This window comes from Megascapheus bottae, chromosome 6, assembly GCF_031878675.1.
Source record: "Megascapheus bottae isolate mThoBot1 chromosome 6, mThoBot2.hap1, whole genome shotgun sequence".
NCBI lineage: Eukaryota > Metazoa > Chordata > Mammalia > Rodentia > Geomyidae > Megascapheus > Megascapheus bottae.
The window spans coordinates 72,469,266-72,488,962 of record NC_143514.1 but is presented as its reverse complement, the minus strand read 5'-3'; the positions used below and the strand labels follow the sequence as shown (position 1 = coordinate 72,488,962).

Sequence of the window (19,697 nt, the reverse complement as noted above, 5' to 3'; positions counted from 1 at the left end):
TGGTAGAGTGCTTGCTTAGGATGCATGAAGACCAGGATTGATTCCTTGGTAACACATACATAAAAGAAGCTGGAAGTGGTGCTGTGGCTCAACTGGTAGAGCTCTAGCCTTAAGAAAGTCCAGAGACAGTGCCCAGGCCCTGTGTTCAACCCCAGGACTGGCAAAAAAAAACAAAAACAAAAAACGACAGAAGCAATTATCCTTTTGACTATTACAATAGTAGGATTTTCTGAACACTACTTCTCATTTTCAATGCTACACAAATTCCAAGCCTGAGTAGTCCCTATAGAAAATCAGTAGGAGTACAATAACCTGGGGGTGGGGGAAGATAATCACCACTATCTTATTGCTTCTGCTCCTGAGAAGAAATGTGAGTTATAAATACAACTGACATCAGTGTTTTTGAAATATAACTGTTAATCTGTAGTACGCTAATATCATGTACCTTTGTAACAACAACAAAAAGATACATAGAACAGAATGTTACTAAAAATGAACTAAGCATTGCTTCTAATAGCTGTGGGATACCTGTTTGATGACTCCTCTATTTAATTCTCTTTTTAGTGCTTGCTTAAGGAGATAGCCTCTTCTTTCTAGTTCCAGAGAAGGGTATTTATGGATGATATATTTTCGAATAGCAACCACTGATGCACCACTCTTCTGGAAGCATGCCTAGAAAACAGATTTATCAAACCATGTATATTATTTTATTTATTTTCTATTAGAGAACTTGACACATACTCCAAGTTATTTTGGATATAAGTTATTTTGATAATGGATTAAAATGGTTAAGGAAGAACAAATAGTATTTCAGGTCACCTAAGTTTACATTGGATATGAACAAGTATATAATTATTACCATTTCTATCATCTAAATGTTTTGTATGTTGATGAAAAAAAAGTCTCACTTAAGTTCTATTTTTCATTTAGCAGATTTTTTTTTTTTTTGGGGGGGGGGGGGGGTGGGTCATGGTGCTTGAACTCTGGGCATGGGCTCTGTCCCTAAGCTCTTCAGCTCAAGGCTATGGTTGTATCCCTGGAGCCACAGCCCCACTTCCTCTTTTTCTCAGTGATTAATTCTAGATAAGAGTTTCACCTCTTCAGTGCCTGGGCTGGCTTTGAACCATGGTCCTCAGATCTCAGCCTTGTGAATAGCTAGGATTACAGGCATGAGCCACGGGCACCCCGCCTAAATCTCTTTCTTTTTGTGTGTGTGTTGGTAACTGGCTTGAAGCTGGGGCTATGTGCTGTCCCTTGGCTTTGTTGCTCATGGCTGGCACTCACCACTTAAGTCATACTACCAGTCTTGCCTTTTGGGTTGTAAATTGGAGATAAGAGTCTCACATAGTGCTGGGTGCTGGTGACTGGCTCACACCTATAAACCTAGCTACTCAGAACGGTGAGATCTGAGAATTATGATTCAAAGCTACCTGGGCAGGAAAGTCCATGAGACTCTAATCTCCAATTGACCACTTAAACACTGGAAGTAGAGCTGCAGCTTAAAGTGGTAGAGTGCTAGCCTTGAGCAAAAAAATCCCCTGACTGCAAAAAAAAAAGGGAGGCCTCATCAACTTTTCTGCATGGGTTGGCTCCAAATTTTGCTCCCAAGATCTCAGCCACCTGAACAGCTAGGATTACAGGTATGATCCATCAGCACCTAAATTCAAGAGAGAATTTTGTCACACTAGAACAATTCTTTTGCAGGTTTCCCTAAATGTTAGCAGAATGAAAACAATAAAGCTGGGATTATAGATGGCCCAGTTGGTAAAACTTTTGGGGGACAATACTAGGTTTTAAACTCAGGACCTCACATTTGCTTTATCAACATGAGCCATACTACCAACAGCTTTAAGCCACTGGCTGACTCAGAGTAGCAGTCCATAAACATTTGCTGAAAGAATTAACATTTTTATCCTTCAAAAACTATATGGCCGTCTCAGTGGATCATGCCTATAATCCTACTACTCAGGGGGCTGAGATCTGAGGATTATGGTTCAAAGTCAGTCTAGGCACTAAAGTTCATTAGACTTTTTTTTTTTTTTTTTTTTTTGCCAGTCCTGGGCTTGAGCTCAGGGTCTGAGCACTGTCCTTGGACTTTCTCAAGGCTAGAGCTCTTCCACTTGAGCCTCAGCACCACTTCTGGCTTCTTTTTTTTTCTTCCTATGTATGTGGTACCGGGGAATCGAACCCAGGTCTTTGTGCATGCTAGGCAAGCACTGTACCACTAGACCAAACTCCCGACCCTCATGAGACTTTTATCTCCAATTAACCACTAGAATACCAGAAATGGTGCTGTGGCTCAAGGGGTAGGGTGGTAGCCTTGCACTGAAGAGCTCAGGGACAATGCCCCGACCCAGAGTTCAAGTCCTACAGCAGACCAAAAAACAAAACAAAACAAAACAACAACAACAAAAAAAAAAACAACAAAAAAACACACACACACACACAAAAAATCCCCTACAAACTGAGTTATAATTTTTCTGTATATTGGAATATATTGTAATCATGCAGAAATGTAACAAAGCCATCTATCTTCTCTCTGTAGAGCTAGTTTAAATCAGTCTTTAAAAAATTTCTAAAGACCCAGGTGTGGTGGCTCACACCTGTAATCCTAGCTACTCAGGAGGCTAAGATCTGAGGACCAAGGTTCAAAGCCAGCCTGGGCACTAAAGTCAGTGTGCCCTGGCCCAGAGTTCAAGCCCTACAACCCACCAAAAAAAAAAAAAAAATTCTAAGGAGGCCGGGAGTTTGGCCTAGTGGTAGAATGCTCGTTGTTTGAATCCTCGGTACCACATACATAGAAAAAGCTGGGAACAGTGCTGTGGCTCATGTGGAAGAGTGCTTGCCTTGAAAAAGCCTAAGGACAGTGCTTCAGCCCTGAGCTTAAGTACCAGGAGTGGAAAAAAAAATTTTTTTTATCTAAAGATAAACTGAAAATAATTAATGATAAATGATTTTTGAAAAACAATGTTGTTTATCAAATGTGATTATATTAGAAAAACATGCATTTCCTGAGGCTTTTTTCTGTTTTAAGTCTCCCTTAGGAAGCATGACCAGGACAAATGATGACCCCTTTCAAATAAAAACTTGCCTTAATAGCTTCAGTTAGGATTGCATCCATCTTTGGACGTGGAGAAGAAGCCATTGGTGTCTGTTTCTGGGCCCTGGCTAGTTGGCTGGCAGAGAGGGTAGCCCAGGAAGGTATTGTTTTTTTCACTTTCTTCTCCTTTTCTTTGGGCTGATCTTTCTCACTTTAAAACAAATAACTTTTATTAAAACAAATAGGTTTTGTTAAACAAGATAAAACTCTTAAGAAAAAGGCATAGTCTACATTCTATGTTCATGAGTTTCAAATTTGGAGATTCTATAATCAGGAATTATAAATATTTAAGGGCAAAACAATGCATTTGTACGGAATAAGTACAGATTAATTTTTTGCCATTATTAACTGAACCATATAATACAGCAACTGTTTACAAAGCATGTACAATTTGTATCTGTGTCGTATTCAAGGTAAGGTTTGTGTTTTAACTGTACACCTAATAATGGCTATCTAATTCATTTGCATTAGCAAGTAATGATGCTTCAGTCACCTCTGGTATAAAACTATTAGAACACTAACTACCTCACAGGGTAAAGTACTATGAGATTATGTCTATTCAAGCAATTTATAAGCCTGAGTATTACTTTATTCCAAGTAATCACAGATCTAACATAAACTCTAACAGATGTGCCAGAACACCCTTATTTCTGCCTAAGAAACAGGATATAGAGTCCCGTATACATACAAACTTACAACTATTCCTGTTTTATTTAAAAAGCACTTTCTAACTCTCATGACCAACTGTGAAAATAACACACTAAACACTACAAGATATCATACAAAGAAAATAAAAACTTGAAAAAGATTGGTCCACTTCTTATTGCTACAGATTACTGATTGCAAATTTTGTATTTAGTTGCACAAAACTGACTCCAATTAAAAACTTCAGAATACATAGAGGTTTACAAGTAACTTTTAACAATAGCACGTTATCAACTCATTCCCAGAAGAGAGACACATATAAAATGAAGTGTCTTTCAGGTCATATTTTTAATAGTTATTTTTCATTTCTTATTAAGATATCTTTGACAATGCTTAAAATATTGAATATATGCACATTCTGTATATAAACACAAACTCCAAGGCAGATAGGAAGGGATAATTACTCAAAGCAGTTCTGTTAACCATTACAAATTTTAACTGTCATAGAACTACATAATAAAGCCATTTCAATGGATAATTCTAATTAGTTTATCCAAATAGCAAATACTTAACATATACTAATATTTTGATACTTCAAGTCTGACCTACAGTACTTTTACAATCTTCTCTATAAATACCAAGAAGGCACAATTACTTACTCCTTTTTGGTTTCCTCAGAAGACTTGTTTTCTTCCTTCTCTTCCTTCTCAGGCTCCCCCTTGGGCTGTTCTGTCTCACTAGATGTAGCAGGTGGAGTTTCATTCTCTGGTTCTTCTACAGTGGAGATAGATTCCTCTGAACTTACATCTGGTTCTAAACAATCAGGTGAGAACTGTATCATGTAGATATATTAGAAACACCCCCTCATCAATGAAAGATCAACGTTTTGTGTAACAGGTGAATTATAAAATGAACAGTAGCTGGGCACCAATGGCTTATGCCTGTACTCCTAACGACTCAGGAGGCTGAATTCTGAGGATTGCAGTTCAAAGTCAGCCAGAGCAGTAAAGTCCAAGAGATTTTAACTACAATTAGTCCACCAAAAACACAGAAATGGAGCTGCAACTCAAGTGGTAGAACTCTAGCCTTGAGAACAAACGATAACAGCACTCAAGCCCCGAGTTTAAGCCGCAGGACGAGCAAAAAAAAAAAAAAAAAAAGTAAGATAAGCCAGGCTCAGTGGCTCAGGCCTGTAATCCTAGCTACTCAAGAGGCTGAGATCTGAGGATCACAGTTCAAAGCCAGCCTGGGTACTAAAGAATTTGAGACTCTTATCTCCAATTAACCATAGAAAATGAGAAGTAGGGCTGTGGCTCAAGAGTAGGAGTGATGGTAGACTTGAGCTGAAGAGCTCAGGGACAGCACCCAGAACCAGAGTTCAAGCCCCAAGACTCCCAAGCTCCCCCCCAACACACACAAAAAAGTAAGATAAAATAAAATCAATGAGGATCTTGGAGTAATTTTCTTTCCTTTGAGGCAGAGAGGGGGAGTATGGAGAGGGAGAGAAGGAGGGAGGGAGGGTGTGAGTGTGTGTTGTCCACTAAGCTTCCTCCCCAAATCTATTTCACTCTTTTGTTTGGGAATCGGGCAATGCTGATGATTGAACACTGGGTCTCAAACACACTAGGAAAGGGCTCTATATCCCAGAGCTAAATCCCTTGCTCCACCTTTCATTCTTCATGATAATCAGGCTGGCTATCCAAGTATTTATCCAGACTATTATATTAGAAAGCAATGGGCAAGTAAATTATACATTTATCTAGCCTTTTGGTATTGTACTCTGCAATGATACTCATAATTAAGAAGCAGTTGTTGTGGCTGGGAGTTTGGCCTAGTGGTAGAGGGTTGCCTCGATTGCATGAAGACCCAGGCTAGATTCCTCAATAATATGCACATTTAAAAAAAAAAAGCTGGAGGGCTGGGAGTTTGGCCTAGTGGTAGAGTGCTTGCCTAGCATGCACGAAGACCCAGGTTCGATTCCTCCGTACCCCACATACATAGCAAAAAGCCGGAAGTGGTGCTGAGGCTCAAGTGGTAGAGTGCTAGCCTTGAGAAAGTCCAAGGACAGTGCTCTAGCCCTGAGCTCAAGCCCAGGACTGGCAAAAAAAAAAAACCCCAAAAACTGGAAGTGGTGCTGTGGCTCAAGTGGTAGAGCTCTAACCTGCTCTAGCCTTGAGAAAGCCCAAGGACAGTGCTCAGGCCCTGAGTTCAAGATCCATAACTGGCAAGAAAGGAAGAAAGGAAGAAAGAGAGAGAGGGAGGGAGGGAGGAAGGAAGAAAGAGAAAGAAAGAAATAGCTGTTTCAACAGGCCAATCTCAGAAAGTATGAGCCCAGAATTTTCCAGGTGGAATGTCTATGACTAGACATAGAGGAAGATGCTGAGGTTAGAGCTGATGGTCTTTTGTTTCACTGTAGCATGTCTGAGTGGCAATTTAAAACAGAACTGCAGCCATTGCTCATGCACGCATCAAAGAAAAGGCTGCCAGTGGTAAAAAATTAGCAAAGAACAAAAGTAATGCTCAAAGAGTTTGATCATGCAATTATGTGAATCATTAGAATAATGATAAAAATTTCTTTGTAGCCTTCACAAAAAGGGAATACCTTCTCATAATCAAACACTAAAATAAAATTGGACAGGAATTTCTAGATTCTTTGGGCTTTCTAAAACTATATAATTTTTGTCTTTTCTTTTTATGGTATTGGGGATTCAAGTTAGGATGTTACTTGATAGGGAAACACTTTGCCAGTGAACTACAGCCTAGCCAAAATTTCTAGTTTCTGGATTTTTTTTTTTTTTGCCAATCCTAGAGCTTGAACTCAGGGCCTAGGCACTGTCCTTGGCACTTCTGCTCAAGGATAGTGCTCTGTCACTTAAGCAACAGTGCCACTTCTAGCTTTTTCTGTGTATGTGGTTCCGGGGACTTGAACCCAGAGCTTCGTGCATGCAAGATGAGCACAGTACCACTAGGCCACTAGGCTCCTGGCCTAGTTTCTTAACAAATTAAAACTCTAAAATGAATAAAATTCATAACAGCAAATTTCTTAATTTTTTCGCTGGTACTAGGGCTTGAACTCAGGGCCCTAAGCTTTTTTTGCTCAAAACGCTAGTGGCTCTACCACTTTGAGCAACAGTGTCACTTCCAGTTTTCTGGTAGATAATTAGAGACAAGAATCTCATGGCCTTTCCTACCTGGACTGGCTTAGAACTGTGATCCTTAGATCTCAGCTTCTTGACTACCTAGGATTATAGGCATAAGCCACCTACCAGTGCCCAGCAGTGAATTCTGAATTGCAAATCCTTCCTGGATTCTGGTCAACTGGACTTGCATAGACTAGTCCATCTCAAATTACTCTTGTATCTGTTCAGGCAAAGATGAAGTCATTAGAGTTAAGATACACTGGATACAAGTATAATGTTTTTTTTTTTTTTTTTTTTCTTTTTTGACCAGTTTGGGCTTGAGCTCAGGACTTTCTCAAGGCTAGAGCTCTTCCACTTGAGCCACAGCACCACTTCCAGCTTTTTCTATGTATGTGGTACCTAGGAATTGAACCAGGGTCTTCATGTGTTAGGCAAGCACTCTACCGCTAGGCCAAACTCCTGGTCTCAGCAAAACCTAACTTTAAAAAAGAAAAGTAGGACTAGGAGTTTGGCCTAGCGGTAGAGTGCTTGCCTAGCATTCAAACAAAAGGTAACAAACAAAAAAGTTAGGTTTCAACCGGGAGTTTGGCCTAGTGGTAAAGTGCTTGCCTAGCATGTATGAAGACCCGGGTTCAATTCCTCGGTACCACATACATAGACAAAGCTGGAACTGGTGCTGAGGCTCAAGTGGTAGAGCTCTAGCTTTGAGAAAGTCCAAAGACAGCTCAAGCCCAGGACTGGCAAAAAAAAAAAAAAAAAAAAGTTAGGCTTTGCTGAGGCTAATCTTGAACTCCTGGGCACGCAGGAAATCCTTTACTTCTGATCCTCCTGCGCTTTTAAGTTCAGTCTTTATAGTAATTTCTTGCTCAATGATACTATATGAAGATCCTCACTTTCAATGAGTAAAAGAGAAAATGCAATGTTATGTTTTTTTTCTTTCAGAGTTCCCCTAAGACACCCAGCATCAAGGAAAAACAGTCATGAAATTCAAAGAGGACTGATTGAATACTTCAAATAGAGAATAAATATTTTGCCTTCTTTAGTTATGCCTGCTTTACCTGGTTTTTCTTCCTCTCCTTCAACAGGCTTGCTTTTAGGCGGAGTCTCCCGGGTAGAATTCACAGCCCGTCGAATTGGCATGGTGCTATCTTCTACCTTCTAAGAAAAAAAATGGCCATAATCAAACATGTACTAAAAATGTTCTTTTCTGTTTCTCAAGGGACCTAACTGGGTGTCAAAAGATGTAGGAGAATTCTTCAAGTCAACTCGAGGATCTGATACAAGTGAAATATGCTTCAAAACATTTTATTTTAGATAGAATTTTACGTGGAATTGATTATACTTGGAATAAATTTAGAAGATTAGTAGTTTCTTTAGGAATTTGTGGGAAAGGGGAAGATGAAAAGAACTTTGTATCTATTTGATTTTTTCAGTCACCACTGTAGTCTCCCTGAAGGTGGGAGAGGGAACATGTACCAAGAACCCAGCAGAGCCTGAAGTCAGGGGTTGATCCAAGAGTGAGCTTCAAGAATGCATCAGCCCCTACCTCACCTAACTTGTCCGCGTGGATCAGCTGAGCTCCTACTATAAGTGGGAGTGCCTTAGGATGGACGAGTTCACCTTGAGATGTATCAGTCGCCATTTAAAATAATTTCTAGGCCTGAATACAGGTTACACACTCTGAAGCCTCTGCTGTTAACCACAGGGATTTTTCCTAATGGTTTCAGTGTGGTGAAGAGTCAACCTAAAGCACAGAAAAGACCTGGTGTGAAGATTAACAGAAACAAAACTAAACTAAAATGTCTAAATTTAATATACATCCAAAGGGAGGGGGAAATTAAAACTTACAGTTTGATGACAGGTGATTTAGTTACTCAAAAAGAAAAAAAACCACCATCAAAATCAAGAGTATGTAAAACAGTGACTGCGTCAAATGCATAAGCCACAGCAGCTGTTGCAAGGTCCACATGAACAAAGGCAATGAGGACAAGAAAGCTCACAAGGACCCACACTCCAACCCTCCTATTATCATCAGGGGCTTAGAAAGGAGACTAGGGAATGGTTTAGTCAAATGCTTGTCCTAGGATCAATTTGCTAGACAATATTTTTGTTATTGTTCTCAAAGGGATCATTTCGTTGCTCTATTAAGGGAAAACACAAGAATTAAGATACTACTGAAGAACTGTCCCAGAGCCTTCAAAACCAGAGGATTTTAGAGAGTCACAGGAGAATAGAAATATACTTCAAAAACCTAATTTGTTATATTTGTAAAGTAAAAAGAAAACAAAAGAGTCATAGAGTCCAACCTGTGCCAGTGCTGGCTCACACCTGTAATCCTAGCTACTCAGGAGGCCAAGATCTGAGGGTCACAGTTCAAAGCCAGCCCAAAGCCAGCTGGACACAAAAGTCTTTCTGACTCTTATCTCCAGTTAACCACCAGAAAACCGGAAGTAGTTCTGTGGCTCCAGTGGTAGAGCGCTAGCCTTGAGCTGAAGAGTTCAGGGACAGTACCCCTGCCCAGAGTTCAAGCCACACCACCAACAGACAAACAAAACCAGTCAACCAAACGTGCCTCATTGATCAATACTCCTTTCCCCTCAAAAATTTCATCTGAACCAGTAATCCTTGGCTAGTCTGAGATAGAAATGGGAGGAGGTGGAGATAGGATGATTTAGGACAGCCAAAAAAAAAAAAAAAAAAAAAAAAGTGAAACCTTATCTCAAAACAATTAAGGGAAAAGCCAGCAGAGCTAGGTGGCTCAAGTGGTAGTACATTTACCTACCAGGTAAGATTTCACTGTTCAAATCCCAGAACAGGGAAGAAAACAAATCAAAACAAAAAGCCAGCTGTGGTGGTACATTTCTGAAATCCTAGCTACGCCAGGGTGAAGGATCATCTAAGGCCAGCCCTGGACAGAAATAAGACCTTATCTGAAAAATAAGACAAAAAAGACCTAAATCAAGCAATAGAGCACTTGCCCAGCAAACTTAAGGTCAAGACCTCAAACCCAGTATGCCAAAAAACAAAACAAAAACTTTTTAGGAATTCATGGCATTCAATAATAAAAATGCTGCATATAGACAAATGGTCACTATGCGTTGAGATCTCTGTGCAAATAAACAATTAACGAACGATCTGAAAATGATAAACTAATCATTAGAGGCTGGGAATGTGGCTTAGTGATAAGAGTGGTGCTTGCCTAGCATACATGAAGCCCTGGGTTCAATTCCTCAGTACCACATACACAGAAAAAGCTAGGGATGATGCTGTGGATCATCAAGTAGCAGAGTCTAACTTTAAGCAAAAAAAGCTCAAGAACAGTGCCCATGCCCTGAGTTCAAGCCCCAGGACTGGAAGAAACAAAAATAAAAACAAGTAAACAAAACTAAACATTCAATTCCTACTTTAAGTTCTAATCCTGTGTGAAATTTAAGAGCTTTAGCAGGGCACAGTGGCTTACGCTTGTAATCTTAGCTACTCAGGAGTCTGAGATCTGAGGATCAACGTTCAAAGCCAGCCCAGGCAAAAAGGACCAGAAAATGGGAAGTGGGGCTTGGCTCAAGGGTAGGGTAGTAATCTTGAGATGAAGAGCTCAGGGACAGCGCCCAGGCCAGTTCAAGCCCATGACCCACAAAAAAGAAAAAAGAAATTTAAGAGCTTTTAGCTTGTCAAGTAATTCAATCCAAAGCTAAAATAAACTATGTTTTTTTTTTCTTGTATTTGTTTTTGCTTTTTCTCCCCCTACCTTATTTTCCCCCTCCCGTCCTGGTGACTGAACTCAGGGCCTGAGCATTGTCCTTGGGTTTTCCCTCAAAGCTAGTGCTCTACCATTTGAGCCACAGCACCACTTCCAGCTTTTTTCTGTGTATGTAGTACTGAGGAATCAAATCCGGGTCTTCATGCATGGTAGGCAAACACTCTACCACTAGGGTAAACTCCCGGCCCTCCCCCAGCCCTTTTATGAGGGCTAAGAGGAATAGAATGGGAGGGGAGGAAGGGTGAATAAATACTATTATGGTATTCAGTATATACTATGTACAGAATGAACTATGAAATTTGTGGGCAGGGATGGGGGGGAAGGGAGCCAGAAGTGGTGTTGTGGCTCAAGTGCTAGAGCTCTAGCCTTGAGGAAAGCCGACTGGCAAAAAAAAGAAAAGAAAAAAAAGAAAATCTGAGGGACAATTCCCAGGCCCTGAGTTCAAGCCCCCAAAAATGGGCACAAAAAGAAAACAAAGTTTCAATATGTAATTTCTTTGTAGTAGGTGGTCTGATACACTCATGGTTCAAAGTTGACAGAATCACATGATCATATGGGTGGGAAATTCACACCCATCTTACCTTCACCATGTAGCCATTACTAAGCTTTCTATTATAGCAATTTTGAAGGATCAAACTTTTAGGCCAACTTGGGTTGGCACTTCCACTTTTACATGGGAACAGGGGTTTGTGAGGTTGCTGATTGCCTTTTTTTTTTTTTTCAGGTTGTGTGTGGGGGTTGTTGTTATTTAACTTTAATGTTAGCTTAGTTACACCAAAACAAGGATTATGCCAAATTAAAATGTTTGAAACAAGCAAGAAGGAAAAACAAAAACCTGGACAATACAAAGACCAAAACTTCCGTTTAACTTATTTCCTCTATTTAAAAATAAAATTGTTTTTCAACTTTGTTTAAGCAGGAGTTGAAAAATGTGTTTCAGTTTATCTTATTACACATTTTGGACAAAGTATTATTTCACAATTCCTATACATTCTAATAACACCAATGATACCTTAACTTGCTTTTAACATCTTTCCCTACTCTCAGATATGAGTAAGAGGGACTACTTTTATTTTTCCACAAAAGCTGGAAAACCACATAGACCCTCACAGACCCTCCCTCTCAAAAGAATCACAATCTAGCTAAAAGGCTTATCACACAGGAAGAGTTCACTATATTTCCTCCAACTTCCGGCCCTCAATTTCTAGTAGGTTAAAAACTAAAGTTACAAAAAAAAAAAGTAATCTCAAGAGCCAGGAGTTTGGCCTAGTGGTCGAGTGCTTGCCTAGCATGCACAAAGCCCTGGGTTCAATTCCTCGGTACCACACACAGAAAAAACCAGAAGTGATGCTGTGACTCAAGTGGCAGAGTGTCGTTTTGACGAAAAAGCCCAAGGACAGTGCTCAGGCCCTGAGTTCGAGCTCTAGGATTGGCAAAAAAAAAAAAAAAATACAATAAGGAATAAATAAAATAAAATATTACATCTACTTTGGGACAAGTTAACACTAAACTTTTAAGAGGAGGAGTTAAAGAATTAAAGCTGGTTAACAGTTTCATGTCTAAACCAGATTTCACAAACTCCTGTCATCTTTCGAAATGACTCTCCTCAACTCTAAAGCAAGCGCATTCTCAAGCCACGGGAAGCCAGGAAACACAGTACACCACACGGAGGGAGGACTGAACCGAGGCCTCCAGTGGGGCAGAGGCGGGATTCTGCCTCCTAGGATCTGGGGACGATCCACCAATCCGGCGTCCCTGACATCCCCATCTCTTGCCCAGCAGTCCGGGCCTAGCTCGGACCCGAGCCGCCCCTAAGCTGCGGCCCAGGAGAGGCAAAAGCGCAGGGCGGCCAAGGCAGCAGCGGCAGCGAAGCTGGCGGGGCGCCCCTGAGGGCTGAGCAGGGCGGAGCGGAGCCGAGCGAGGGAGACAAAGGGAGAGGCGGCGGGAGGCAGCGCTTCGGGCCCCGTGCGAACGCACCAGAACCCGGGAGCGGTGGGGAAGACGCGGCCGACAGCCTGGGGCCGAGGGCCGGCGCGGAGATGGCGGAGAACCGCGGGCCTCAGCTCCGCACACTCACCACTGGGAGCGCCGTAATGGCGGCGGCGGGGGCGGAGAAGCCGGGGGGGCGGGCTCGCCACAGCCAGTCACCACCACCGGCATCTTTCGAACCGGCTGGAAGACCGTTGACGGAGTAAGAGGGATGAAGGAGGAGGGCGCGGCGGGCGCCAGCGGAGGCCTTTGCGCATGCGCCAGTCCGCAGCCAATAGGGTACGGCGGCGCACGATAGAGCATGCGCAGTGGGGCATAGGGGGGAGGTGCACGGCTGTGGAATCGCTGCCCCTCCTCCCCCAAGTCCAAACAAAACAAGGACGGGAGCGCGCGCAGGGGGGCCCCGGAGGAGGTGTCCGAGACCCGAGACCGGAGGGGAGATAGGGGTGGGGGAGATAAGTCGCAGTGGGGGCGGGAGGAGAAGGGAGGTGAGAGGGCGGGGCGGCCGCTGCGAGCAGACAAAAGGTGCCACCTCCCAGGACCCGGACGCCCCGCCCCCTCCTCCCCGGGGAGCGGTGTCCGCGTCCCTAGCGAGCGCGACACTCGTCTTCGGGGTCCGCCACCCGTGCCTACTGCCAGCTTGCTGGTTTCGTCCTGAGTTACCTCGATGCTCCTTGTCCCGGCGCCTGCGTCCCGCACGACCAGTCGGCGCCGTTCCCGCCGCTGCTCCTCGTCGCCGCCGCCGCCGCCGCCGTCCTCCAGGCCCCGCCGCCGAGCTCTGCCGCCCCGCCCCCCTGCCCGCGGCCCCGCGCGCGCACGCGCCTCCCAAAGCTCCGCCCCGGCCGCCTCCCCCCCCTCCGCGCGGAGGGAGCTCGCCGGACTCGAGTCTCCGGCCGGACGCGCGGGGGCGCGAGAGGGCGCTGTTCGGGCCTCGGCCGAGGGGCGCGGACAGCAGCGCGCTTTGGTTAGGCTCTGGCCTTGAGCCCGCTGTCCTGTGGCCGCCGCAGTGGCGGCGCTTCACGACCGAGATGGTGAAGGAACTCAGGCGGAAGGCCACTCGGGACCGAGTACTGACTGGAAAGTTAGCTGCTTCCCTCGGCTCTGCGTGCCCGGATTGGAAGAGAGGGGAGAGCCGGGCGCGGGTGCCTCACCCCCGTGAGCCAGCTGCCCAGGGGGCTGAGATCTGAATATCACGGCATCAGACTCACCTTCAGTTAACCTCCAGAAAACCTGTGGCTCAAGTGGCAGAGCGCTAGCCTTGAGCGGAAAAGCTCGAGGACAGCACCCAAGCCCAGAGTTCCAGCACGGCAACCGCCAAAAAAGAAAAAAAAAGGGCCTGGAGCGTGGCCTAGCGGTAGAGCGCTTGCCTAGCAAGCTCTGGGGTTCCATCCCGCAGTACCGCATACATAGAAACGGGTGGACGTGGTGCTGTGGCTCAAGTGGTAGCGCGCTAGGCTTGAGAAAGTCCAGGGACGGCGCTCAGGCTCTGAGCTCAAGAAAGGAAAAAGTCAGTTTGGTTTTGTGTGTGTGTGTGCCGGTTTGAACTCAGGGCCTGGCCACTACCACTGAGATTTTTCACTCAAGGCTGGCGCTTTACCTCTTGAATCACACCTCTTCTGGGTGGGTTTTTGGTGGTTGATCGAAGAATGTCTTAGATTTGTGTCCCCCCCCCCCCCCCCGCTATCTTTTCAAACCTCGACTCAGATCTCAGACTCCTGAGTAGCTAGGACTGCAGGCATGAGCTACTTGCAGCTGGCTGAAAGGTCAGTTTAGAAGGGGGAAAAGAAAATTCATGTGTTTAAAGTAGTGGGGTACTTTTGGGGAGGGGGAGGAGAAGGGGAAAGGCAGCTCATGGTCCATAGCAAATTTAAGGATTTATGAACACTACTATTGTCCTGAAGACCACCGCAGCTCAATCTTCCTAAAGGCTTAGTCTGAAAATAATGAAATTCTAGTCCTGTCTGCCACTAGCCTTGGAACTGTTGCATCAGCTTTCCCATCCACAGCCATGTAAATGCAACTTTCACTACCAACAGGGCAAATTTATTAATATTCTAATGGCATTACCTACTTCCTTGTACTTTGGTATCATTCAAGTTGCTCAGAAAGGGTTTGAGTCATTTTATTCTGTAATTATGTCATGTCCTATGTAGTCTTTCTTTTAAAATTTATTAGACTGGAGGTGTGGCTCAAGTGATAAAGCACTTATCTAGCAGATATAGGCCCTGAGTTCAAACTGCAGCAGTAACATAAGCAAAAGACTCGATTTCATTTTTATGTATCCATATGCTTGAAACATTCCCATTGAAAAGGGGCAATCTGTGATGATTTCAGGGCTCTGTCCATGACCAGGACAACCTCGGGAGTCCCAGAAACATGAGGGAATGTATTTCTGAACCAGAAAAACAGTGGTAATGTTACTGGAATAAGTGACATTCCCAGGTGGGGATAATAAGTCCTAGCACTGTAATGAGCTTTTGTGACACTTGTGTCTGTTAGTCTAAACTGTCTTATTGAAAAGTAAAATAGATGACTTTATAGTCATAAGGGTAGAGGAAGTTGAAGCAAAAGTGTTCTACCAGAACTGCAGCACTGCAGCCGTCATTCCTACTGTAGTTCATGTTGTATAACAAGAACAGGCTTGAAGAGTACCTTTTATCTTTGCTGGTAGGAAAGAGGGTTTTATTACTAACACCCTTCTAGAAATTATATGGCTAAAAGATTATGATTTCATGTAATGGTAACCAAAAATCAAGCCAGGCCTGGATCTCTTGAGAAATCATAGTCTTGGCAGGACTGGGGAGTGTGGGGGAGCTACCTGACTTTCCTGGTTTCCAGCCAGAAAGAATAAAAATGATTGCCAATTCAACCATAGCTTGGAAAAAGATGGTGTGAGAATGATTTATTTATTGCCAGTCTTGGGGCTCGAACTCAGGGCCTGAGCACTGTTCTTGGGCTTTTCTCAAAGCTAGAGTGCTAGTACCTGAGCCCCTGTACCATTTCTGGCTTTTTTCTATGTATGGGGTACCAAAGAATGGAACCCAAGTCTTTGTAAATGCTAAGCAAGTACCGTACCACTAGGCCAAACTCCTGGCCCCTGATCAATTTATATTAGGGAAATATGGAATCTGGAAAAAAAAAAGGGTTTAGAATTACTTCCTGCCTCTCTTAGTTGTTGGCTAGATTAAATAAGATGCTGGGATAGAGAAAAACAACATTCTGAGCTCCCTCCCTCCATACTTGATTTACTGGTGATAAATTTTAATCCAACCATTAAACTCTGGTCCCAACGATTTCTTTTCTTTTTTTTTTTTTTTTGCCAGTCCTGGGGCTTGAACTCAGGGTCTGGGCACTGTACCTGAACTTCTTTTGCTCAAGACTAACTAACACTCTACCACTTGAGACATACTTCTGGCTTTTTCTGTTTCTGGGGTACTGAGGAATTAAACCCACAGCTTTATGCATGCTAGGCAAGCATTCTGCCAGTAAGCCATATTCCCACCCCCCCAACAATTCTGATGAAAGGATCATGAACCAGCATGTAAAAACAGAAAAAGTTTTATCCAAATGACATTAACCTTTATGTATTTTTATGCAGGTCCTAGGCTTTGAACTGTGCACAGTCTCTGAGCTTTATCACTCAAGGATATCACTCTATCATCCTGAGCCATAGCTTCACTTCTGGCTTTTTGGTGATTAACTGGAGTTGAGTTTCATGGACTTTCCTGCCTGGGTCAGCTTCAAACTCTGCTCCTCAGATCTCAACCTCCTAAGTAGGTAGGGTTTTAAGTATGAGCCATTGGTGCTGGGCATAATCGTATTGAACACTAGCTGTGTGATGTGCTAAATTTATTTTGTCAATCATAACTTGAGAACCTCTGTCCTAGGTGTTAGGAGCCCTTCACTGTCTTGTTTATACTTCCATTTACAGATTTTACCTGAGGGCAAATGTGTCAGGTTCCTTTTTGTGAGGACAAGATTTTAAGTAATAATTCCCTTTTGGTTAGCAGTCTGACCAAACTGGAGAGTTACATTTTGGTTCTTGAGGGAACAAAGACATGTGGCATTGTTACCAGAGGTATCTTTTGTGAGGATTAGAGTCTAGGATCCAGGTAACAGGTAACAGGAGCACTTAGTCCTGCTGGACGTAGGATTTGCTTTCAAGCCCAGAGTTTTCCCCAGTAGTTCTAACACATCATCTACTGGAGAAGAACTGGATGAGCAAAGGTGGGCTAATTTAAAGTCAAAGGGTGCTGGGTGCCAGAGGCTCACACCTGTATCCTGAAGCTACTAAGATCTGAAGATGGCTGTTCAAAGCCAGCCCAGTCGAAAAGTTTCTGAGATTCTTTTCTCCAATAAGCCACTCAGAAAAATGTGGATTGGCATTTAGGTATTTAAACAATATGTTTCATCCAGGATTCAATTCTTTCACAATATTAACAAGTGTGCTACTGCACAGAAAAATAGTTTGATAGTTTTTCTTCCTGGATACTATGTTATTTTTTTTACTGAGAAAAGACCCCAGTTGAAAGGTTTAATAAGTTATCAAGGTAACTGTGTTTTAAACAAAATCTTAACCAATTCAGAATTCATTTAAATGACTACCTTACAACTGTGGAAACCAGACTATTATTTTGTCCTATATGTCTGTGACTAAAAGTATGTAAAACTGTGTTTAGCTGTTAGGTAAACATTTAGAGTAAAAATCTACACATTTAATGCATATAAGGTAGCCAGCTAATACTTTCTAACTGCACCCAAGTAAAATAGTCAATAAGACTTAATGATTTCTACTGTTAGTAATCAGTACCAACAATACAAATATAAAACTGCCATTTGGACAGCTCTGGTATTTAAAACTTGGCTTACATCTATCTGTCCCAATCAAATATGTGTCACGTATATATAGGACATATTGCATATTAAAAGCAAGAGTCTATTGAGGTCATCAGCATTATCCCCCTTCTTCACCCTACCCCCCTATTTTTTGGCCAGTACTGGGGCTTGAACTCAGTGCCTCATGCTTAAAGACAAAAATTATCCCCAGTGACAAAGGACAATCCAGAGACAAACAGTTCAAAAAACGTGGTTAGATAAGAGGTGACATTGTCAGGTTCCAAACAAAGTTCCTTGCCCACTCTTTGAAAAGTAACTTAAAGCCAAGTGGCTAGAAGGAATGCTTCACAGCACAGTTAAATGATGCCAGGGCCAGGGCCCTGTCTACATCCAACCTCACAAGAGCTTATACTCATTTGTCTTAAATTTTTTTTTTGTTGGTCATGGGGATTGAACTCTGGGCACTGTCTCAGCTCTTCAGCTCAAGGCTACAACCCTACCTTGAGCCATATCCCCTCTTCCCATTTTCTAGTGATTAACTGGAGATAAGAATCTCTCAGTCTTTAGTGCCTGGGCTGGCTTTGAACTAAGATACTCAGATCTCAGCCTTCTGGTTAGCTAGGATTAAAGGTGTGAGCTACCATGCCCGGCATTCGTTTGTCTTTCACTTTCTTTTTTTTTTTTCCAGTCGCGGGGTTTGAACTCAGGGGGATTTGAACTCAGCTTTTATATGAGAAGCTAATACTCTACCATTTTGAGCCACAGCTCCACTTCTGGTTTTCTGGTGCTTAATTGGAGATAAAGAATCTCACAGAATTTTCTGCCCTGGCTGGAACTATAATCCTCAGATCTAAGTAGCTAGATTTATAGGCATGAGCCACTGGCACCAGACTCTTAACTATCTACTTAAGTCCAAAACTAAAAACAAAACTTTGTGAAGCTTTAACATTGTTATTGTTTTAATCAAACTTGTTTCCTTCTATCTCCAGGCTATAAAACTACAATTGATACAATTTTAGGTGGTTATAAAAAATTCAGGAGCCAGGAGTTTGGCCTAGCAGTAGAGTACTGGCCTAGCATGCGTGAAGACCTGGGTTTGATTCCTCCGTACACATACACAGAAAAAGCCAGAAGTGGTGCTGTGGCTCTACTGCTAGAGCACTAGCCTTGAGAAACCTCAAGGACAGTGCCCAGGCCCTGAGTTCAAGCCATAAGACTAGCAAAAAAAAAAAAATTAATTAAAAAAAATAAAATCCAGGATACAGAACTACCTACCACAGACCTCAGACAGACAAGCTGCCTTTCCTTGAAAACAGGAAGAAGCCAGAGCAGTAATGGCTCCGCCTCCCCCACCCATACTTAGAATTACTCTTTCAGAGCAGGGAATGAGAACAGAAAAAGAGCCAGATAAGGCAGTTGGGGCACCCAACCTTTGGCACCACATCTTGGACCACTGCCCTGAGAAGACATGCGTGTGAACAGAATGGACTGGACCTAGGTATGTGCCTGAATGGGCAGTCACCCAGTCGCAGTGGCTAAATAAGGTGTGAAGAGTTATGTGCAATACAGGCTGGATTTGATCTAATCTGGGGAGTGATAAGACCCAATGAATCTTGTAAGTACAACTGTCAAATGAGTTACCTCTTTTAGTATTGGTTAGTTTTATTATTATTATTTACTTATTTTTTTGGCCAGTCCTGGGGCTTGAACTCAGGGCTGGAGCACTGTCCTTTGGACTTCTCAAGGCTAGCACTGTATCACTTGAGCCATAGTGCCACTGCCAGCCTTTTCTGTGTATATAGTACCAAGGAATCAAATCCAGGGATTTGTGCTTGCTAGGCAAGCACTCTACCACTAGGCCACACTCACAGCCTCAGTTTTATTCTTCTTGCACAATTTGTAACTGCTGTCTGTTGACATACTATAGAAGTTTAATGTCTAACAGTAACCAATCATTTTTGGGGTATCATGTGTAAGTCAGACAGAAATTAAGAATGAATTCCAGAATGACATCTTTCAAAGTGCATTGTACTCATAAATTGCTTTGTTCAATGGCAACTACTGTGTACAACTAATAAAAATATTTTTAAAATAGTAGATTCCAGGCAAGCCAAAGAGACACTTCTTCCAACCCTATTAGTTGCTAGAATTTGGCTAAAAATGTCTCATTGGCTGGAGCTCCTCTTTGACCTGTGTCACTTCCCCTCTGATATAGACTCAGGTGAGATCA

The 19,697-nt window shown here is 42.9% G+C and overlaps 1 protein-coding gene and 1 long non-coding RNA gene across 10 annotated transcripts in view; one reads left to right on the top strand and one right to left on the bottom strand.

Moving 5' to 3' along the window:
* Nucleotides 1-13,412, bottom strand: part of Hp1bp3 (heterochromatin protein 1 binding protein 3) — a 35,705-nt gene extending 22,293 nt beyond the window's left edge. For 2 of the 9 annotated variants that reach the window (XM_090335661.1, XM_090335662.1), the window contains exons 1-6: nucleotides 13,295-13,412; nucleotides 8,432-8,629; nucleotides 7,944-8,043; nucleotides 4,405-4,558; nucleotides 3,092-3,251; nucleotides 529-672 (exon numbers count right to left, since the gene is read on the bottom strand). In XM_090335661.1, coding sequence (XP_090191787.1) covers nucleotides 529-672; nucleotides 3,092-3,251; nucleotides 4,405-4,558; nucleotides 7,944-8,043; nucleotides 8,432-8,527 — 654 coding nt within the window. In that variant the 5' untranslated portion in view covers nucleotides 8,528-8,629; nucleotides 13,295-13,412. Of the gene's footprint in view, nucleotides 1-528; nucleotides 673-3,091; nucleotides 3,252-4,404; nucleotides 4,559-7,011; nucleotides 7,106-7,943; nucleotides 8,044-8,431; nucleotides 8,630-12,719; nucleotides 12,798-13,294 lie in introns of those variants that run through there. The other 7 variants (XM_090335663.1, XM_090335665.1, XM_090335666.1 and 4 more) reach the window with 6 other exon arrangements.
* An 859-nt stretch (nucleotides 13,413-14,271) lies between these two features.
* On the top strand, nucleotides 14,272-19,099 carry LOC150062368 (uncharacterized). Its single transcript, XR_016535875.1, has 3 exons — nucleotides 14,272-14,394; nucleotides 16,230-16,408; nucleotides 18,845-19,099. It is a non-coding gene; the product is annotated as an uncharacterized LOC150062368 (long non-coding RNA).
* Nucleotides 19,100-19,697: the final 598 nt, after the last annotated feature.